This window comes from Canis lupus, chromosome 9 (genome assembly GCF_048164855.1).
Source record: "Canis lupus baileyi chromosome 9, mCanLup2.hap1, whole genome shotgun sequence".
Taxonomy (NCBI): Eukaryota; Metazoa; Chordata; class Mammalia; order Carnivora; family Canidae; genus Canis; species Canis lupus.
The window spans coordinates 36616471-36635599 of record NC_132846.1 but is presented as its reverse complement, the minus strand read 5'-3'; the positions used below and the strand labels follow the sequence as shown (position 1 = coordinate 36635599).

The following is a 19129-nucleotide window of genomic DNA, read 5'->3' as shown; positions in this document are numbered from 1 at the left end:
AACATACAGAATAACCCCCAGTGCCCGTCACCCATTCACTCCCACCCCCCGCCCTCCTCCCCTTCTACCACCCCTAGTTCGATAAAGGAGGAAAGACTATCCATTGGAAGAAAGACAGTCTCTTCAATAAATGGTGCTGGGAAAATTGGACATCCACATGAAACTAGACCACTCTCTTTCACCATACACAAAGATAAACTCAAAATGGATGAAAGATCTAAATGTGAGACAAGATTCCATCAAAATCCTAGAGAAGAAGAATACAGGCAACACCCTTTTTGAACTCGGCCACAGTAACTTCTTGCAAGATACATCCACGAAGGCAAAAGAAACAAAAGCAAAAATGAACTATTGGGACTTCATCAATAAGAAGCTTTTGCACAGCAAAGGATACAGTCAACAAAACTAAAAGACAACCCACAGAATGGGAGAAGATATTTGCAAATGACATATCAGATAAAGGGCTAGTTTCCAAGATCTATAAAGAACTTATTAAACTCAACACCAAAGAAACAAACAATCCAATCATGAAATGGGCAAAAGACATGAAGAGAAATCTCACAGAGGAAGACATAGTGGTTACCTTTTGAGTACATTTTCAGGATAAGCTCTATGGCAATCATGGTAATAGTTAGACTTAGATTGGCGCCTTTCATTTAGGGCAAGAAATAGCAGTGGATTATTTCCTGGAGTCATTTCTTAGCCTTAGGTGATTACTGAGATGTTTAAAAGCAGACACGGTTGTTTGATCCCAGATAGGGAATCATTTAGACACAGAAACCAAAATAGGACTGTAAAGCTGATTAAATAAGTCACCTTTCAGTCATGTTTCTGGTATTCTATCAGCAAAGGCAGGACTATAGGTAACAATTTTCCAAATCTACATTATAGGTCCTGATGGCTAAGTGAAAAGCTTCACACTGGAATCTTATCAAGAATATGCAGTTTATGAAAGTTTTTAAAATTGGTTAATGCAGGGCAGCATATACCTTCATCTGAAGTATTGTTTTCTTAATTTTTCTATGCCTTTTCCCTCCTACTCTAGACATCTTTATCAACCCAAGGGTTATAATCTGATTTCCCATTTGTGGGAATTAATGCTGGTGTTAGCTTGCCCATGTTGGTATGAATCTAGAGAAAAAAATCTCTCCTATAAAAGAAAATATGAATGGAGAGTTAAGAATTTTGAAGAACATAATATCTTCAGTAGAATTAAACAGAATCTCCAACTCAACTTCTTACTCCTCTTAATGTTTCCCAGCTAAATGTATGTTCACATTAAGGTACTATAATATTAATAGAATGAGTTTGATTGTATAATGATCAATCTAAATTAAAGGAAATTCTATTTCAAGGATAAAAATAATGTTGGGTTGATCATTAAATAATCAATATCCCTTCATTCCATGTTATATGCATAATTTCTCATGATTTATCATATAGGTTGTCTATAGCTACATTAAATTTTTATTAAAAAATTACCTTGACTAGGCATTATCCTGCTTTTTACTGGGTTGGAAGTTGTTACAACAGTGGATCTGCCATTCATTCTCTTCTTTTAGTGGGTTAGAAGGGTGGGGATGTGAGGCAAGGACACTCCTGGGGAAAAGCAGGTTACCTGGTCTAATCACTTTATAATTATGTGGATAAATAGCTCTGCTGTCAAATAGACCAATGATATTTGATAGGAAGAAGGTCCTTATTTATGAAATATTCTTAGTACAGGATCTCCCTGGTTATAGTGAATAAACCTACAACAATGGAATTATCAAGCATGGTTACCTATAAAATAATCACATAAGCACAAGAAGAAAATGGAGGTATTTCATAAATGAAACATTCCCTTTTATATGGATCACTCAAAATCTCTCTCTTTTTTTAAAGATTTTATTTATTTATTCATGAGAGGCACAGAGAGAGAGAGGCAGAGACACAGGCAGAGGGAGAAGCAGGCTCCATGCAGGAAGCCCAATGTGGGACTTGATCCTGGGTCTCCAAGATCACACCCTGGGCAGAAGGCGGCGCTAAACAGCTGAGCCACTGGGGCTGCCCAGATCACTCAAAGTCTCACTTGGAGATCTTATATTTTACTCTAAGCTAGAGAGTATGTAAAAAGAAAGGACCTGAGAAGCCACAGGAGTGTTCCAGATCCTGTGTATCCTTGAAATTATAGTAAAGCTTGATACTGGATAAGATCTCTTAAGTCTGATATGACAATGCTTTGCGTCACCTTAGTTGCTATCACTGGAAAGATTTCCCATAGGATTGCAATTTTCCCAATTTAGATTTCCTCTGGATAAAGCTTTGTAAGAATCATTGCATTTGGAAGGCTTTTCTCAGATGAATGTTGTTTGAAATTGAAAAATTAGTTGTATGTCATTTTTCTCTGTATGTATATTTCCTAGTTGCTATGTAGGACAGGGCTCATGATTTTTTTCTAGCATTGAACAGGCTTTTATATCACCCCAGAAGGGGCTCCCTGAACTTTAGCAAGTAAAGCCACAAATATTGATGGCATAATTACTATGTACCAGGTACTATGCTACATACTGATACAAATGTGGGCAAGATATAGTTGGTCTCTGTTCTTGGGTAGAAGTCCACATTTCATTTTGTCCTTGAGATTGTTTAGAGGTATGGGCAGAAGTAAAATTGGTAAAAGGAGGGCTAACATCATCACCAAAACACTGAGAGAGATGTTAGGGCTGTGTAAGGCTATGTATATCTTCAACAGTCTTATCTGCATACTGTATCAGGAGAGAGTCTGAGCAGGCTCAGTTGGGATAGGGCCTAAAGGAAATAGGTTGAATTCCGAGCAGGTAAAACCAAAGCAGGACCTTATCTAAGGGAAGCCTTAAGTGTGTAGAGATGGAATATTAAGGCTAAATAAGGGCCATTATCAGGAACCAATTCAAATGTCAGTCAGATCAAGGACAAATGCCAAGTTTAAAGGGCCACAGGAAGGCTGGGATTGAGATGCAGAAATAGCTTGGACCAAGAATAGCTAAGAACAAAGATATCTATTAGAGAGAACTGCTGAGAGGAGCTTAGAACATTTAAAGCTAACTCTTTTTTTAGCAGGTGGATGCATGTGGGTTGGTTGGATTTATAAGTCAGAGTGGACATCTTTGCATCAACAGACTATTTATATGCCTTTGTTTCACAGAGTATTTACATGACATAAAACAAGTTAGCACATTAGCAAAGTTTTCATTGGTGTGTTTGGAACTTTTATGTTTAAGAGGAGTTAAGTCTTATAAACTTCATTTAAAAACTACAAAATAATGTTACCTGGATTTTATTATATCCTAGGAAGAGTTTCTCTAATTTTACCAAAGGTTGTAATCTGCTCAACTCTCGTAGTCTGTTTTCCTCCAGGTGAAGTGCCAACAGAGAGCTTGGTTTGGCAAAGGCACTGTCATTAAATGCTCTGATGCGGTTATGGTCCACTACCAATTCCTGAAGGACTACTAAATTGTCAAGCCCTTCAATTTGACTGATTTCATTTCCTGGAGAAATAGAAGTCATGATATGTCAGGTGAGCCTAAACTTTCTGAATAAAAGGTTACCCATTTTACTTAAATATTTTTTTAAAGATTTTATTTATTTATTCATAAAGACACAGAGAGAGAATGAGAGGCAGAGACACAGGCAGAGGGAGAAGCAGGCTCCATGCAGAGAGCCCGATTTGGGATTCCACCCGGGGTCTCCAGGATCACGCCCTGGCTGCAGGCGGCGCCAAACCGCTGCGCCACCGGGACTGCCCTTTACTTAAATATTTTTTGTAAAATGATTTCTTAAAAAGTAAAACTGTTAAAAAGAACATATTTCCAAGGAGAAATAGAATGTATTTCTCCATCTCCATTTCAGCCATCATCATCAAATAATATTTGGTAAAATTTCTCCTTTATGTTTGAAAGACCAAGATATGATGTATTAAATGTATGTAATTGACCCAATCTGTTTAGTAATTGAGTACTAAAATAGCTGGTATTGACAAAAGTAAATGTATAAAAGTGCTGCAGAAGAGATACTTCCTGAGTATCTATTATTCTAATATTATTCTATTACGCATTCAAATAGGTATATTTAAGTATTTATTAAAATAAATGAATTATTGTGTTTTAATTTGGAAGAATGTACCTTAGTTATGCTGTTATTACCTTCCCAACATATTTTTGCACCACAACCACATACAAAAAGTAAAAATGAATTAAACGTACATTACATTCTTTGAAATTTCAATCCTTTCTTTATAACCTGATTTCTCTCTACTATAGCAATCACTAACTTTGTAAGTATTAATGGTAATGATAATTAATGAGAGGGGGACCCTTGAGTTGACAAAATGCTTTTTTTTTTATAAAGATTTTATTTATTCATGAGAGACACACAGAGAGAGAGAGAGGCAGAGACACAGGCAGAGGGAGAAGCAGGTTCCATGCGGGAGCCTGACATGGGACTCGATTCCAGGTCTCCAGGATCACACCCTGGGCCAAAGGTGCGTGCTCAACTGCTGAGCCACCCAGTGATCCCGACAAAATGCCTTTATACGTGTTTTCTACTAAACTCTCAAGATAGGACAGGGAAAATATCATTTTTTAAGAATCAGAAAAATGAGGGTCAAGAATTAGGTAACTTGGACATAGACATAAAAGTGGCCTAACCTAGACAGCAGGCCTAACCTAGATCTTTACATTTTAAGCTCAGTGTTGCTTCTATTATACCATACTATATATCATTTTCATTCACTACTCATCCTCCTCGTTTGTTATGGGCGCCTACCAAATTCATATATTGAAGTCTTACCTCATAGTATCTCAGAATGTGACTGCATTTGGGAATAGGGTCTTTAAAGAGGTAACTATGGTTAAATGAGTTCATTGAGGTGAGCTCTAATCCAGTATGACTGGTATTTTTGTAAGAAAATATTCGGACCAAGATACCCATAGAGGGAAGACCATCTGAAGACACAGAGGTCATCTAATAAACCAAAAAAAGATGGCCTCAGAACCAATCCTGCTGACATCTTGATCTTGGCCTTCTAGTCTAGATCTGTGAGGAAATAAATATGTTGTTTGAGCCATCCAGCTTGTGGTACTTTGTTATGGCAGCTCTAGCAAACTAATACATCACTGAATGTGTGATCCTGTGATCTTGGAATTCGTCTCCTTGAAATGTAACATATTTTATCAAATTTAAGGCTACAAAAATTGTTAAGATATGTCAGTATTTATGTATACTAAGAAAGAAAAAAATTGGTTAGGTAAACTATGACATGCTATCAATTAATAACATAGCCAGATTTCAGATATGTTAAAGGAATAAGTGTCTCAGAATTGGTGAACTATGGTAAATTTATTTTGTACCATTCTTATAAAGAAGTTTATAAATCACAACCTTCAATAAAATTGCTCGCATAACTAAATCACAGACTTTGAAACTTTACCAGTGCCTTGCTTATAAATGAAAAAAGTTTATTCAAGTCAGATTGAGAGAAAGTGTCTCAGTTGTGTTAATATATTAATTTTATAAGATTATGTATTTAGACTATCACTTTTAATATTTTAAAGCCAGTGGTATAAAAATTATACAGAATAGTTTCAAGTTCTAAATAATGTCTACCATAGCATATTTTTGGCCACTACTCATTTTAGAATGCTCATTAAACATATTTAAGAAAGGAAATTCCAAAAACAACTATACAGAATGTGATTTCAGGGATCTTACATTTCTTTTACTAGGAGCATTTACCATTGTTTGAAAAATTCCCACTTACTTAACTAAATAGTTAAATTTTAGATAAATTTGACCTCTAATCCTTAAGGTTCTAACTTGCTTCCCTACAGCCTCACTCTGCCCTTCCCTAAAGATTCCACCTTCCTCATATTCTTGCAAATTTAACACAACAGGTGAACTGTAGGTTCATAAGCTCTCTCATGGACCCTGGCATGGCCTCATCTAATCACTGCTTATGTTTGTGTACTCTCCTACAGCTTTTTCCCCTCTTGCCCCTTTAGATCGATCTTAGAATTATCTCTTCTGTTTAGTTATTAACCTAACTTACCTCTTTATAAACCTCCAAATGTGTTCTGAACCTCACTAGCTACCTTCTGAATTCTTACCTTCTTTTTAGGGAGAAGCTTCTTGAGTATACAACCTCTATCTGTTGTCTGTACTATCTATGCAACCACTTCCCTCTACATTGTTTTTGAGTTTTACTCTTCCCACATTTCCAAATTGGATTCTCTAACACTTACCAGTGGTCTTCTTTTTGTTGAATCCAGTTTTCTTTAAAAAAAAAAATCCAACACTTTTTTTTCAAAGGTCTCATTCTTCCCATCATTTGACTTTGAGGCCATTTATCCTTTCTTTTTCTGACATTTAGAGTCTGCATTTCTTGGTTTTCTTTCAAAATTTCTTGTATGACTGCTTTGCTATTTCTTTTTTCACCAGCCTTCTTAATGCTGGGTCGGAGGCATAGTGGGATGTGTGTATGGGGGTTTGTCTCCACACCTCTTTTGGCCTTTCATTCTTTCTCTATGCTTTTTTCCTAAGTAAGCACATATACTTCACCTGTCACCTCCTTTGGTATAATTCCAAAATACGCATTTCTAGTCCTTTTTTTAAAATTTTTTATTTATTTATGATAGTCACAGAGAGAGAGAGAGAGAGAGAGAGAGAGGCAGAGACATAGGCAGAGAGAGAGGCAGGCTCCATGCACCGGGAGCCCGATGTGGGATTTGATTCCGGGTCTCCAGGATCGCGCCCTGGGCCAAAGGCAGGCGCCAAACCGCTGTGCCATGCAGGGATCCCACATTTCTAGTCCTAACCTGTGGTCCAGTACTACTGCTTTAAAAAGTTTCCATTTTTACATCTCAAAATTATCACAACACAAACTGATTGTTCCCTATTGCAAATTAGCAACCTTTCCCAGTGACTTTACCTAGCTTTAGTATCTCCTATTGCCCAATCTCCTAATGAAATAATGAAAACATCTTGAACTATTTTTCCTCTCCTTATTTATCTAATTAGTCACTAAGTCCTACTATTTCTTTCTTTTAAAATGCATTTTTGAATTACCATTTACTCCTCCTTTCCACTGACACTACTTTAGCCCAGACCTTTATTATGTCCTTTGTGTTGAATAGAAGATGCATGTGCTTTGGAGTCAGACAGAGCTGTGTTTGACTCTGCAACACACCATTCACTGGTGCAAATGTTGGAAAATTACTTAACCCTACTGAGATTTAACTTCTTCTTTTTTTGTAAGATGCATATAAAATTATTTACCATGTTGAATTACTGTGAAGATCGAATGAGATAATCTATGTAGACAAATACCTTGCCTAATGACTCAATAAATGATAACCATAATTGTCAGAGTCAATTGCCTCAGTCTCTGTATAAGGCTGCTCCAATCTGATTTGCCATGCTAGACATGGCAAAAGAACACATTCCCTTTTTACATTATTAGATTTAAACAGACTTTCCAGGGTTAAGTTGTCTGCTTTTCTCATATGTTACTGTATCTTTTAAAAGATCTGTCATCTGTGCTCATTTTCTTATTCTTTTAAGGCTAAGTCTCTGTGTTTTTGATGCAATTCACAGGACCTTTGATAGGCAAAAAGGTGCATTAAAATTTTTTAAATATGGTCTAGAAAAGCCTGTCTTTCAGAAAAAAGTTACCATATGCAGATCAACTACACAAGTATCTCCCCACATGTCTCAATGATGGGTCTTCCAACCTTTCTTCTATGTCATTAAATAATGTTAGACTAATGTTCCAAACTGTTTCTTCCTCATTCCACTTTTCTAAAGGTTTATAACTCCTACCCATTTTCAACTGCAAAATGAGCATTCTATATCAAATTGGTCATGTTTAGAGGCTTTAGAACTCTCTCAGAGAACTGCATACTCTTTGTTTTTATCAGGTTGGTCCCTTTTCAAATGCTGGCCCACAGACAACACAACTGTGCTCTTGTGACTTTTTTCCTCCCCACCACTTGCAAAACTCTTGGCCATACTTAACCCCAATATAAATTCTATCAATCATTCAAAAAGTCCCATATATGTTTCAATTTAGAGAAAACTCTAAACTTCTACAGCACTTAGGGACGCCTGGGTGGCTCAGTGATTGAACGTCTGCCTTCGGCTCTGGGTGTGATCCTGGAATCCCGGGATCGGGTCCCGCATCATGCTCCCTGCCTGGAGCCTGTTTCTCCCTCTGCCTATGTCTCTGCCTCTGTGTATGTGTGTGTGTGTGTGTGTGTGTGTGTTTCTCATGAATAAATAAATAAAATCTTAAAAAAATAAACTTCTACTGCACTTAAATTAGTAACACATAGTTACTCAGAACTAATTCATCATTAAAAAAAAAAAAAAAGAACTGATTCATCTTTCTTTCAGTATGTCTCCAGAGGCAGATCTTAAACTAGTTTAGAATAAGGATCTCAACTATATGTAATGACAATAATATAGTGTTTCTGTATATTTCTTCATAAGAAACATATTTCTTATGTTTCTGTATGTTACTTCTATTGGTTTTTTAGTTGAACGTGAGGTAAAAGTAAATTATGATATAATACCATATTATATCATATGGTATGATTGAAACTTTGCAAGCCCAGTAAAATTGCATTTTCTAGGGCTAGAAACACAATATTCTCTAGCCCTAGAATATTGCATTTACATTATTTATGTAAATAACCCAAGAAAAACCAATTTGTGATTACTAAAACATTTTTATCAATCTGTTTTAAGTAAATGTTGATGCTAATTTTGCTTATTAAAACAATATTTTCAAATCAATTTATTAATAAAGACTCACACATTGACAGTGTTGCTACTCACCCTGTAGAAAGAGGAATTTTAAATTTCTTAGCCTATTAAGCTGTAGCTGAATTAAATTACAAATTCCATTGTAGCCCAAATGAAGTACTTCTAAACTGTGCATTATTGGAGGCAAATTTTCACTACTCATTATATCTCTGAAACACAAGCATAAGTTTGAGCCCATAAATTTAATTTCAAATGAGTTGTATCAGAAAAAAAAACTGATATGTACTTACTATAAGTTGAAGTTTAAAAATATTAATTTAGTAGTAAATCAGAATTAAATGATAATCTTATCTCTTTGTATTTCATATAATAATCATTTTTTATTCTTTTTTAAATTTAAATTCAGTTTGCCAACATATAACAGTGCATTATGCACTTTTTAATCTTAAAATAATATTTTTGTATGGTAAAGAACAAAGTACAGAAAGACTTAAAGACTTACTTGAAATGAAAACCAAGTGCCAGCACAATCAATCAAAAAAACGGGAAAAAGATGCATCCAGATTGGAAAAGAATAAGTAAAACTGTCTTTATTCTCAGATACATGATCTTGTATTTAAAATATCCTAAAGAAGCCACCAAAAAACTATTATTGCACTAATAAATGAGTTCAGCATGATTAATATACAAAAATTAATTGAATATCTCCATATTATCAATAAACTGAGAATGACATTAAGAATTCTACTCATAATATTTTAAAAAAGAACAAAATGCTTCAGAAAAAATTTAACAACAGTTGTATAAAATGTATACACAGAAAATACAAAACATTGCTGGGATAAATTAAAGATTATGTAAATGGAGAAATATTTCATGTTCTGATTAGAAGACTCACTATTACTAAAACAGCAGTTCTCCCCAAATTGATCAATTGATTCAATGCAATCTCCATCAAAAGTCTAGCAGGATCCTCCCCTCCATTCAAAAAATGTCCTTATTTATAAGGAAATGTAAAGAACTCAGAATATTCAAAACAATTTTTAAAAAGAAAAAAAGTTGGAGGGTGTATAATCTCTGATTTCAAAACTTTTAAGCTGCGGTAATCAAACCAGTCTGGTACTGGCAAAAGGACAGACAGATCAATGGAATATGATTAAGAATCCAGGAATAAGGGAATCCCTGGGTGGCTCAGCAGTTTAGCACCTGCCTTTGGCCCAGGGTGTGATCCTGGGGTCCCGGGATCAAGTCCCGCGTCGGACTCCCAGCATGGAGCCTGCTTCTCCCTCCTCCTGTGTCTCTGCCTCTCTCTCTCTCTCTCTGTGTCTCTATCATGAATAAATAAATAAATATTTTTAAAAAAAATCTTAAAAAGGAAAAGAATCCAGGAATAAATTTTACTGGTCAATTGATTTTCAACAAAGATACCAAGGCAACTTAATGACAGAAAGGGAAAGGATGCTTGGACAAATGGATAGCCACATACAAAAAGAAGAATTTGAGCTAACATTATACCTTGTAAAATACACAAACATTAACTCAGAATGGATCTTAATCCTAAATGAAAAAAACATAAAATTGTTCGAATAAAATGTGAGAAAATCTTTTTGATGTTAGGGTAGCACCAAAATCACAATCGGTAAGAGGAAAAGTTGATAAATTGGACTTAGTCAATTGTCCTTTAAAAGACACCATTTAATTAAGAAGGGCACATGATGTAATGAGCACTGGGTGTTATACATAACTGATGAACTACTGAAAACTGCATCTGAAACTAATGATGTACTATATGTTGGCTAATTGAATTTAAATAAAAAAAGACACCATATAAGAAAAGATAAGTCCTTTAGAGAAAATGCTTATAAATCATGAAATACCACTTCAAATCCTTAGAAAGGCTATAGTAAAAAAGACAATAACAAATATTGGTGGGGATGTAGAGAAATTAGAATCCTCATAAACTGTTCTTATTAATGAAAACTGGTGTAACCACTTTGGAAAATAGTTTGGCAGCTTCTTACAAAGTTAAACATGAAATTACCATATGACCCAGAATTTCACTCCTAGATTTCTACTAAGAAATGAAAACATAAGTGTTTCCAAATACGTTTACACAACTGTTTATAGCAGCATTATTATTATTACTAGCCCCAAAATGGAAGCAATCCAGATGTCTATCAACTGGTGAATGGATAAATGGCACGTGGCATATCCATCCAATGCAATACCCAGCATATTCAGCAATAGAAAGGGATGAACTACTAACAGATGCTATAGTATAAATGAACCTCAGAAACATTATGTTAAATATAAGAAGTCAGATACAAAAGACAACATATATGATTCTATTTATAGGAAACGTCTAGAAAACATAACTTTATGGAAAGTGAATTAGTAGTTTCTTGGAGCTAGAACTGGGAAAGGGAACTGACCAAAAATGGACATGATGATCTTTTTTGGTGTGATGGAAATGTTCTAAAAGTGTATTGTGGTAATAGTTGCACAACTATGAATTTAGGAAAAATTATACACCTAAAATGAGTGAATTTGGTATGTAAACTATACTTCAGTAAAGCTGTTGAAAACTATGGATAGTCCCAAAATAAAGGATATGTACAAATCAAATATTCATAGTAGCTTTAATCAAACTAGCCTCAAATTGGAAACAACCCAAATGCCCATCAACAATAAATGGATAAACAATTTGTCATATAATCTATAATGGTATGCTACTAAGCAGTAAAATGAAATGAATGGCTGACACTTGCAACAACATATGTGAATCTCAAAAGAATTATGCTAAGTGAAAGAAGCCAGACACAAAAGACTCCTTACTAAATGATTGCAATCATATGAAATTTTAGAGAAAGGCAAAATTATAGTGATAGAAAACAGATCAGTGGTTGTTTCCAGGATCCAGGGTGTTGGGGAGGAGATTGCAAAAAGATGTGAGTTTGGGGGATGGGAATAGTTTACTTTGATTGTAGTAATGGGTGCTCGCTTCGGCAGCACGTATACTAAAATTGATTGTAGTAATGGTTATATGACTGAATATATATATTTTTAAAGATTTTATTTATTTATTCAAGAGAGAGAGAGAGAGAGAGAGAGAGAGGCAGAGACACAGGTAGAGGGAGAAGCAGGCTCCATGCAGGGAGCCTGATGTGGGACTTGATTCCGGATCTCCAGGATCACACCCTGGGCCGAAGGCGGCGTCAAACTGCCGGGCCACTGGGCTGCCCTGACTGAATACGTTTGTCAAAATTCACTAAACTTAAGTTGGTGAGTTTTATTATATGTAAATTATACTTCAATAAAGGTGGGTAAAACCACAATTCCTCATTGGAATAACTGGAATGAAAATATTCTGTGTTGGAGATATGTGGATCTCTTCATGTTCTACCAAAAATGTGTAGGAAGGTGGGAGTTAAGTCCTCATCTTCTTTGTAAAGAATCTTTTCCATTGATACTGGGGCATTAAGTGACCAGATAAATAATTTAGGAACACAAACAAAACAAAGGTTAAAAGAAACCTAAGTCCATGCTACTTTCATGGGGTGATGAAAACACTTTGGAATTAGATGGTCATAGTGGTTGCATAACTTTATATATATGCTAAAATACTTGATGAATTGTATATAAAGGATGAGTGTTATGGTTTGTGAATTGTATCTCAATTAAAAAAGCATTAAACTTAGAATATCTTTTCTTTTTTTTTTTTACAATATAGGTATGAAATGCAGGAAGCAGGGAAAAAGCAATGACAAAGGACTATTTTGAATATCTTTTTATTTGTGATATTTATTATTAGAATGTAGCTATTAAATAAGTATTAAAGTAAGATAAATGTAGATTACTGCTATTACTAATGTGACTAACTGCTTTATAAACTCCCAACCAAAATTGTTTATAATTGTGAAAGAAAGATAGTACCTGTTTATTTTTGAAGTTCCTTGTTGTCCATAGCCACTTGAAGGCACTTTCTGGTAGAGTAACTGCCTGTTGGTCAAGTGAGTCTGAGGTTTTACTCTGGGTATGATGGATTCAATATGATTATAATTGAGGCACAAGACCTATAGAAAGAACACCTTATTAATCAGACATTTAAATATGAAAACTACCGTATATATATTTTTGGTTTTAGATTATTAACATCCTAAAAACTATTAAGATGGTATAGGTAAAATGTGAACTATCCAACATAATTTAATAATATATCAGTGTTAAAAATGACATACATTTTTATATCCCAAATGGTCTGGACGTGGCTTTGAATGTGTTTTTTTTCACAATCTGACTTACTGGGAAATGACAATATTTTAAACAAAATAATGGAGACCCTAGAAAGCTGTTCAACATTCTCAATCAGCACTCCTGACTTCTTCAAGCCTGATATAGGTGAAATAATTCTTTGTTGGAGAGATCACCATTTCCCTATGTTTAAAAGGACTTTGTAGATGGCTTAGCCAAAGCTATAGGACAGGAGGCAGTAAGGTTGCTTTAAGAACTTCAGTATCTTCCAATTTCATTCCATACCTGCTCATTATAGAGGAACCCTTCCAAAATAAATGATAGCGTCAGAAGGAAAAATCTATGTATAATTGGGGTTCCAGAGAGTGCCAAAAGGGACAGAGGGCCAAAAAGCATATTTGAACAAATCATAGCTGAGAACTTCCCTAATTTGGGGAGGGAAACAGGCATACAGATCCAGGAGATAGAAAGATCCCCCCATAAAACCAATAAAAACCATTCAACACCTCAACATTTAATAGTGAAACTTGCAAATTCCAAAGATAAAGAGAAAATCCTTAAAGCAGCAAGAGACAAGAGATCCCTAACTTATATGGGGAGAAATATTACATTAACAGCAGACCTCTCCACAGAGACCTGGCAGGCCAAAAAGGGAAATATTCAGGGTACTAAATGAGAAGAACATGCAGCCAAGAATACTCTATCCAGCAAGGCTCTCATTCAGAATAGGAGGAGAGATAAAGAGCTTCCAAGATAGACAGAAACTGAAAGAATATGTGACCATGACCACCAAACCAGCTCTGCAAGAAATATTAAGGGGGACTCTGTAAAAGAAAGAGGAAGCCCAAAGAAATAAGCCACAAAAACAGGGACTGAATAGGTATTACGATGACACTAAATTCATATCTTTCAATAGTAACTCTGAACGTGAATGGGCTAAATAATCCCATCAAAAGACGTAGGGTTTAAGACTGAAAAAGCAAGACCCATCTATTTGCTGTCTACAAGAGACTCATTTTAGACCTAAGATACTTACAGCCTGAAAATGAAAGGTTGGAGAACCATTTACCATTCAAATGGTCCTCAAAAGAAATCTGGGGTAGCAATCCTCGTATCAGATAAATTAAAGTTTATCTCAAAGACTGTAGTAAGAGATGAAGAGGGACACTATATCATACTCAAAGGGTCTATCCAACAAGAAGACCTACCAATCATGAATATTTATGCCTCTAATGTGGGAGCTGCCAAGTATATCAATCAATTAATAACCAAAGTAAAGACATACTTAGATAAACCATAATACACTAATAGTGGGAGACTTCAACACGGCACTCTCTGCAAATGACAGATTTTCTAACCACAAGATCACCAAAGAAACAAGACCTTTAAATGATACACTGGACCAGATAAATTTCAGATATTTACAGAACTTTACATCCAAATGCAACTGAATACACATTCTTCTCAAGTGCGCATGGAACTTTCTCCAGAATAGACCACATACTGGGTCACGAATCAGGTCTTAACAGGTACCAAAAGATTGGGATTGTCCCCTGCATATTTTCAGACCATAATGCTTTGAAACTTGAACTCAATCACAAGAAGAAATTTGGAAGAAATTCAAACATGTGGAGGTTAAAGAGCATCCTGCTAAAAGATGAAAGTGTCAACCAGAAAATTAGAGAAGAATTAAAAAGATTCATGAAAGTAATGAGAATGAAGATACAACCATTCAAAATCTTTGGGATACAGCAAAAGCAGTCCTTAGAGGGAAATACATTGCAATAGAAGCATCCCTCAAAAAATTGGAAAAAAACTCAAATACGCAAGCTAACTTAACACCTAAAGGAACTGGAGAAGGAACAGCAAATAAAACCCACACCGACCAGAAGAAGAGAGCTAATAAAAAGATTCAAGCAGAACTCAATGAAATATAGACCGGAAGAACTATAGAACAGATCAGCAAAACCAGGAGTTGGTTCTTTGAAAGAATTAATAATATACAGAAACCAGTCTTATTAAAAAAGAAAAGAGAAAAGACTCAAATTAATAAAATCATGAATGAAAAGGAGAGATCACAACCAATACAAGTAAATACAAAAGATTTTCAAAACATATAATGAGCAGCTATACGCCAGTAGATTAGGCAATCTAGAAGAAATGGACGCATTCCTAGAAAACCACAAATTACCAAAACTGGAACAGGAAAAAATAGAAAACCTGAACAGGCCAATAACCAGGGAGGAAATTGAAGCAGTCATCAAAAACCTCCCAAGACACAAAAGTCCAGGGCCAGATGGCTTCCCAGGGGAATTCTATCAAACATTTAAAGAAGAAAACATACCTAGTCTACTAAAGCTGTTCCAAAAGATAGAAAGGGATGGAATACTTCCAAACCTGTTTTATGAGGCCAGCATCACCTTAATTCCAAAACCAGACACAGAACCCACCAAAAAGGAGAATTATAGACATCACAATGCCAGACTTCAGGTTGTACTACAAAGCTGTGGTCATCAAGACAGCGTGGTACTGGCACAAAAACAGACACATAGATCAATGGAACAGAATAGAGAACTCAGAAATGGGGCCTCAGCTCTATGGTCAACTAATACTCGACAAAGCAGGAAAGACTATCCATTGGAAAAAGGACAGTCTCTTCAAAAAATGGTGTTGGGAAAATTGGACAGCAACATGCAGAAGACCACGTCTTACACTATTCTCTTACACCAGACACAAAGATAAACTCAAAATGGATGAAAGACCTAATGTGAGACAGGAATCCATCAAAATTGTAGAGGAGAGCAAAGGCAACCCTTTTTGAACTTGGCCACAGCAACTTCTTGTAAGGTACATCTATGAAGGCAAGGGAAACAAAAGCAAAAATGAACTATTGGGACTTAATCAAGATAAAAAGCTTCTGCACAGCAAAAGAAACAGTCAACAAAGCTAAAAGACAACTTACAGAATGGAAGAAGATATTTGCAAATGCCCTATCAGATAAAAGGCTAGCATCCAAGATCTATAAGGAACTTATTAAACTCAACAGTAAGAAACAATCCAATCATGAAATGGGAAAAAGACAAGAACAAAATTTCATGGAGGAAGGAAGACATAGACGTGGCCAACAAGCACATGAGAAAATGCTCCACATCACTGGCCATCAGAGAAATACAAATCAAAACCACAATGAGATACCACCTCACACCAGTGAGAATGGGGAAAATTACCAAGACAGGAAACAACAAATTTTGGAGAGGATGTGGAGAAAGGGGAGCCCTCTTGCACTGTTGGTGGGAATGTGAACTGGTACAGCCACTCTGGAAAACTGTGTGGAGGTTCCTCAAAGAGTTAAAAATAGAGCTACCCTATGACCTAGCAATTGCACTGCTGCTGATTTACCCCAAAGATACAGATGCACTGAAATGGCAGGATACCTACACCCCAGTTTATAGCAGCAATGTCCACAACAGCCAAACTGTGGAAAGAGCCTTGGTGTCCATCGACAGATGAATGGATAAAGGAGCTGTGGTCTATGTATACAACAGAATATTATTCAGCCATGAGAAAGGACAAATACCCACCATTTGCTTCAATGTGGATGGAACTGGAGGGTATTATGCTGAGTGAAATAAGTCAATTGGAGAAAGACAAACATTATATGGTCTCAGGGAATATAAGAAATAGTGAAAGGGATTAAAAGGGAAAGGAGAAAAAAATGAGTGGGGAAATATTAGAGAGGAAGACAAAACATGAGAGACTCCTAACTCTGGGAAATAAACAAGGGGTAGCGGAAGGGGAGGTGGGCAGAGGGATCGGGTGACTGGGTGACAGGCACTGAGGGGGACACTTGACAGGATGAGTACTGGGTGGTATACTGTATGTTGGCAAATCGAACTCCAATAAAAAAATATACCAAAAAAGGAGGGGAGGAAATCCTTCCATCTCAGCTCTACTGCAGAGTAAGATTTACTGCTTACAAGACAATCATATATAACTGAAGTCAACGGAAATAGTTTTGGAAAGTAATACTTTTTCTTTCTTGGCAAAAAAACCCTTTAGGGGTTTCTTTAATAACATTAAAATGAATTTTAATCCAAAATAAAGATTACAACTTGCACTGAAAACCTTGAAAGAAAAAAATTCATGAATGACTCACCTTCACATTAGGCAGATAGATTAATCCACTGAATGACGTAAGATTATTGTTTTGTAGGTTCACATTACATACATTTCTAAATTGGTCAACTGGAATCAAATCCACAGTTCTGAATTTAGATAAATATAGTCACAATTTTAATAGAAAAATTATGCAGGAGAATCATTCATGTACAATCCCAAAAACATTTTAAAAACAACTCTGACAGATGCTATGAAAAAGAATTGCCTTGGTGTAAAGTATATGGGTCAAATAACTGGATAAATATATGTTTTTGTTGGACACATATGTAAGAAAGTGACATAGAATTTGATTACTTTAAAAATATCCATAAACATAGCACTATCACAAAAGAAACTTTTAAAATAAACATCTACAATTTCTTTATAAGCTTACATACATGTTCATGAAATTGCAGTGAAGTGATGGAGTAAATCATAAGATTTTCAGGTTATAAGCTGCAGGGGATATATGTGAAACACGTTATTTCTGAAATACCAGGAAGACGTTAGGGATGGGAAAGAAAAAGGGAAAGAAAGCAGGTGAGGTCTTTGGAAAAAGAGTTTTTTGTGAAATCTCCTAAAAACTTTTATGGCATTCCATCTTGTAAGGATGCTTTCATAATTAAAAAGAATGCTTGATTCCTAGTCCATAGCTGTACAACTGTTCCACCTTTCTTTAAGCCATGATAGAGAAGATTACCTGCCTTAACCACTTCTTTAACTAAATCCTGAATCCTGTAGTTAAAATTATGACATACTTTTATCCATTAAGAAGGCATTCATTCAATATATTTTTATTAGTATTTTCTAACTACAGACTATATGTTTGGAAAGGCTACAACAAATATGAAAACGCACTGTCTCTGCCCTCATGAAATGGGATCCCCAAAAATTAAAATAAGAAAGGAAAGTGAATATACTAGAGTTAGATGTTATGGCATTTTAGGGAAAGAAAAACTGATCTGGAAAGTCAGGAGTCACTTCACAGTGGAGAAAGATTTTAAAATGAGCCTTGGGAAATTTACAGGGATTTGTCAGGCAAATTAGAAGAAGAGTTCCAGATAGTGGAACAAGCATAAACAAAGGCAGAAAAAGAATCATAGCATCTTGTGATTGAGATTAAGGAACTGAATATTTTAGAACTTCTGGAGTATAAAGAGTAATGGGCAGTAAAGGTGAGGATTATAAGAGATAAAAATAGGTATAAAAGTTGACTGGTAAAAAAAAAAAAAAGTAAAAAAAAAAAAAAGGTAATTAAGAGTCTTCCATGCCATTTAAAGGAATTTTACATTTTATTTTGTAGACAGTGGAAAGCCACTGATCAATGTTGAGAAGGAAGTGATCTGATAAATCTTGCATCTTAGAATAATAAATGGATTTGCGAGGAAGTTTATGAAACACAAAAAACCCAAAACTATCACCAAGAGAGTTTCTAAAATAGTTCATTTCCCACTGTAGGCCAGTGGTAGTGACTGTGGAAAGAAGAGGGGAATTATGAGACATACTTACAATATGGACTCTGAAGAACGTGGTGATCAATTACAAATGGAAGACAAAGGAGAAAGAAATGACCCTTAGATTTTTGTCTTGGGCAACATCAGGTGGATGTTGTCTTTTAGATGCTATTTGAAGAGCAACTGAATATTCAAGTAAAGAGCTCAAGTTTGGGCTAAACTTAAAGGGCCATCATATAAATTAAAAATATGGCTAAAATGTCTGTCTGTGAAAAGTACAGAATAAGAAACAGAGACGAGAGGAAAGATTTGCCAGGGGGACAGTGAGAAGAATAGCATCAGAGGAATGATGGCAGTAGAAGCCAGACTGCACTGGGTTAGAGTAATATGATGACATCTTATTTATTTTTTTAAAGATTTATTTATCTCTTTGAGGGAGAGAAACAGACTCCCCACTGAGCATGGAGCCAACATGGGGCTTGAGC

At 35.5% G+C, this 19129-nt stretch overlaps 1 protein-coding gene and 1 long non-coding RNA gene across 8 annotated transcripts in view; one reads left to right on the top strand and one right to left on the bottom strand.

Moving 5' to 3' along the window:
* The window catches only part of LRRC9 (leucine rich repeat containing 9), a 120205-nt gene that overhangs the window by 23347 nt on the left and 77729 nt on the right, over nt 1-19129 (bottom strand). For 6 of the 7 annotated variants that reach the window (XM_072838783.1, XM_072838785.1, XM_072838786.1 and 3 more), the window contains 4 exons: nt 17189-17297; nt 12715-12854; nt 8854-8990; nt 3292-3509 (listed from right to left, as the gene is read on the bottom strand). In XM_072838783.1, the coding sequence (XP_072694884.1) occupies nt 3292-3509; nt 8854-8990; nt 12715-12854; nt 17189-17297 (604 nt within the window). Of the gene's footprint in view, nt 1-3291; nt 3510-8852; nt 8991-9283; nt 9408-12714; nt 12855-17188; nt 17298-19129 lie in introns of those variants that run through there. The other variant, XR_012036707.1, reaches the window with a different exon arrangement.
* LOC140640045 (uncharacterized) overlaps nt 3268-19129 on the top strand; it is a 32291-nt gene continuing 16429 nt past the window's right edge. Inside the window, exon 1 of the long non-coding RNA XR_012036709.1 lies at nt 3268-3538. This is a non-coding gene — a long non-coding RNA (uncharacterized lncRNA). The remainder of the gene's footprint in view (nt 3539-19129) is intronic.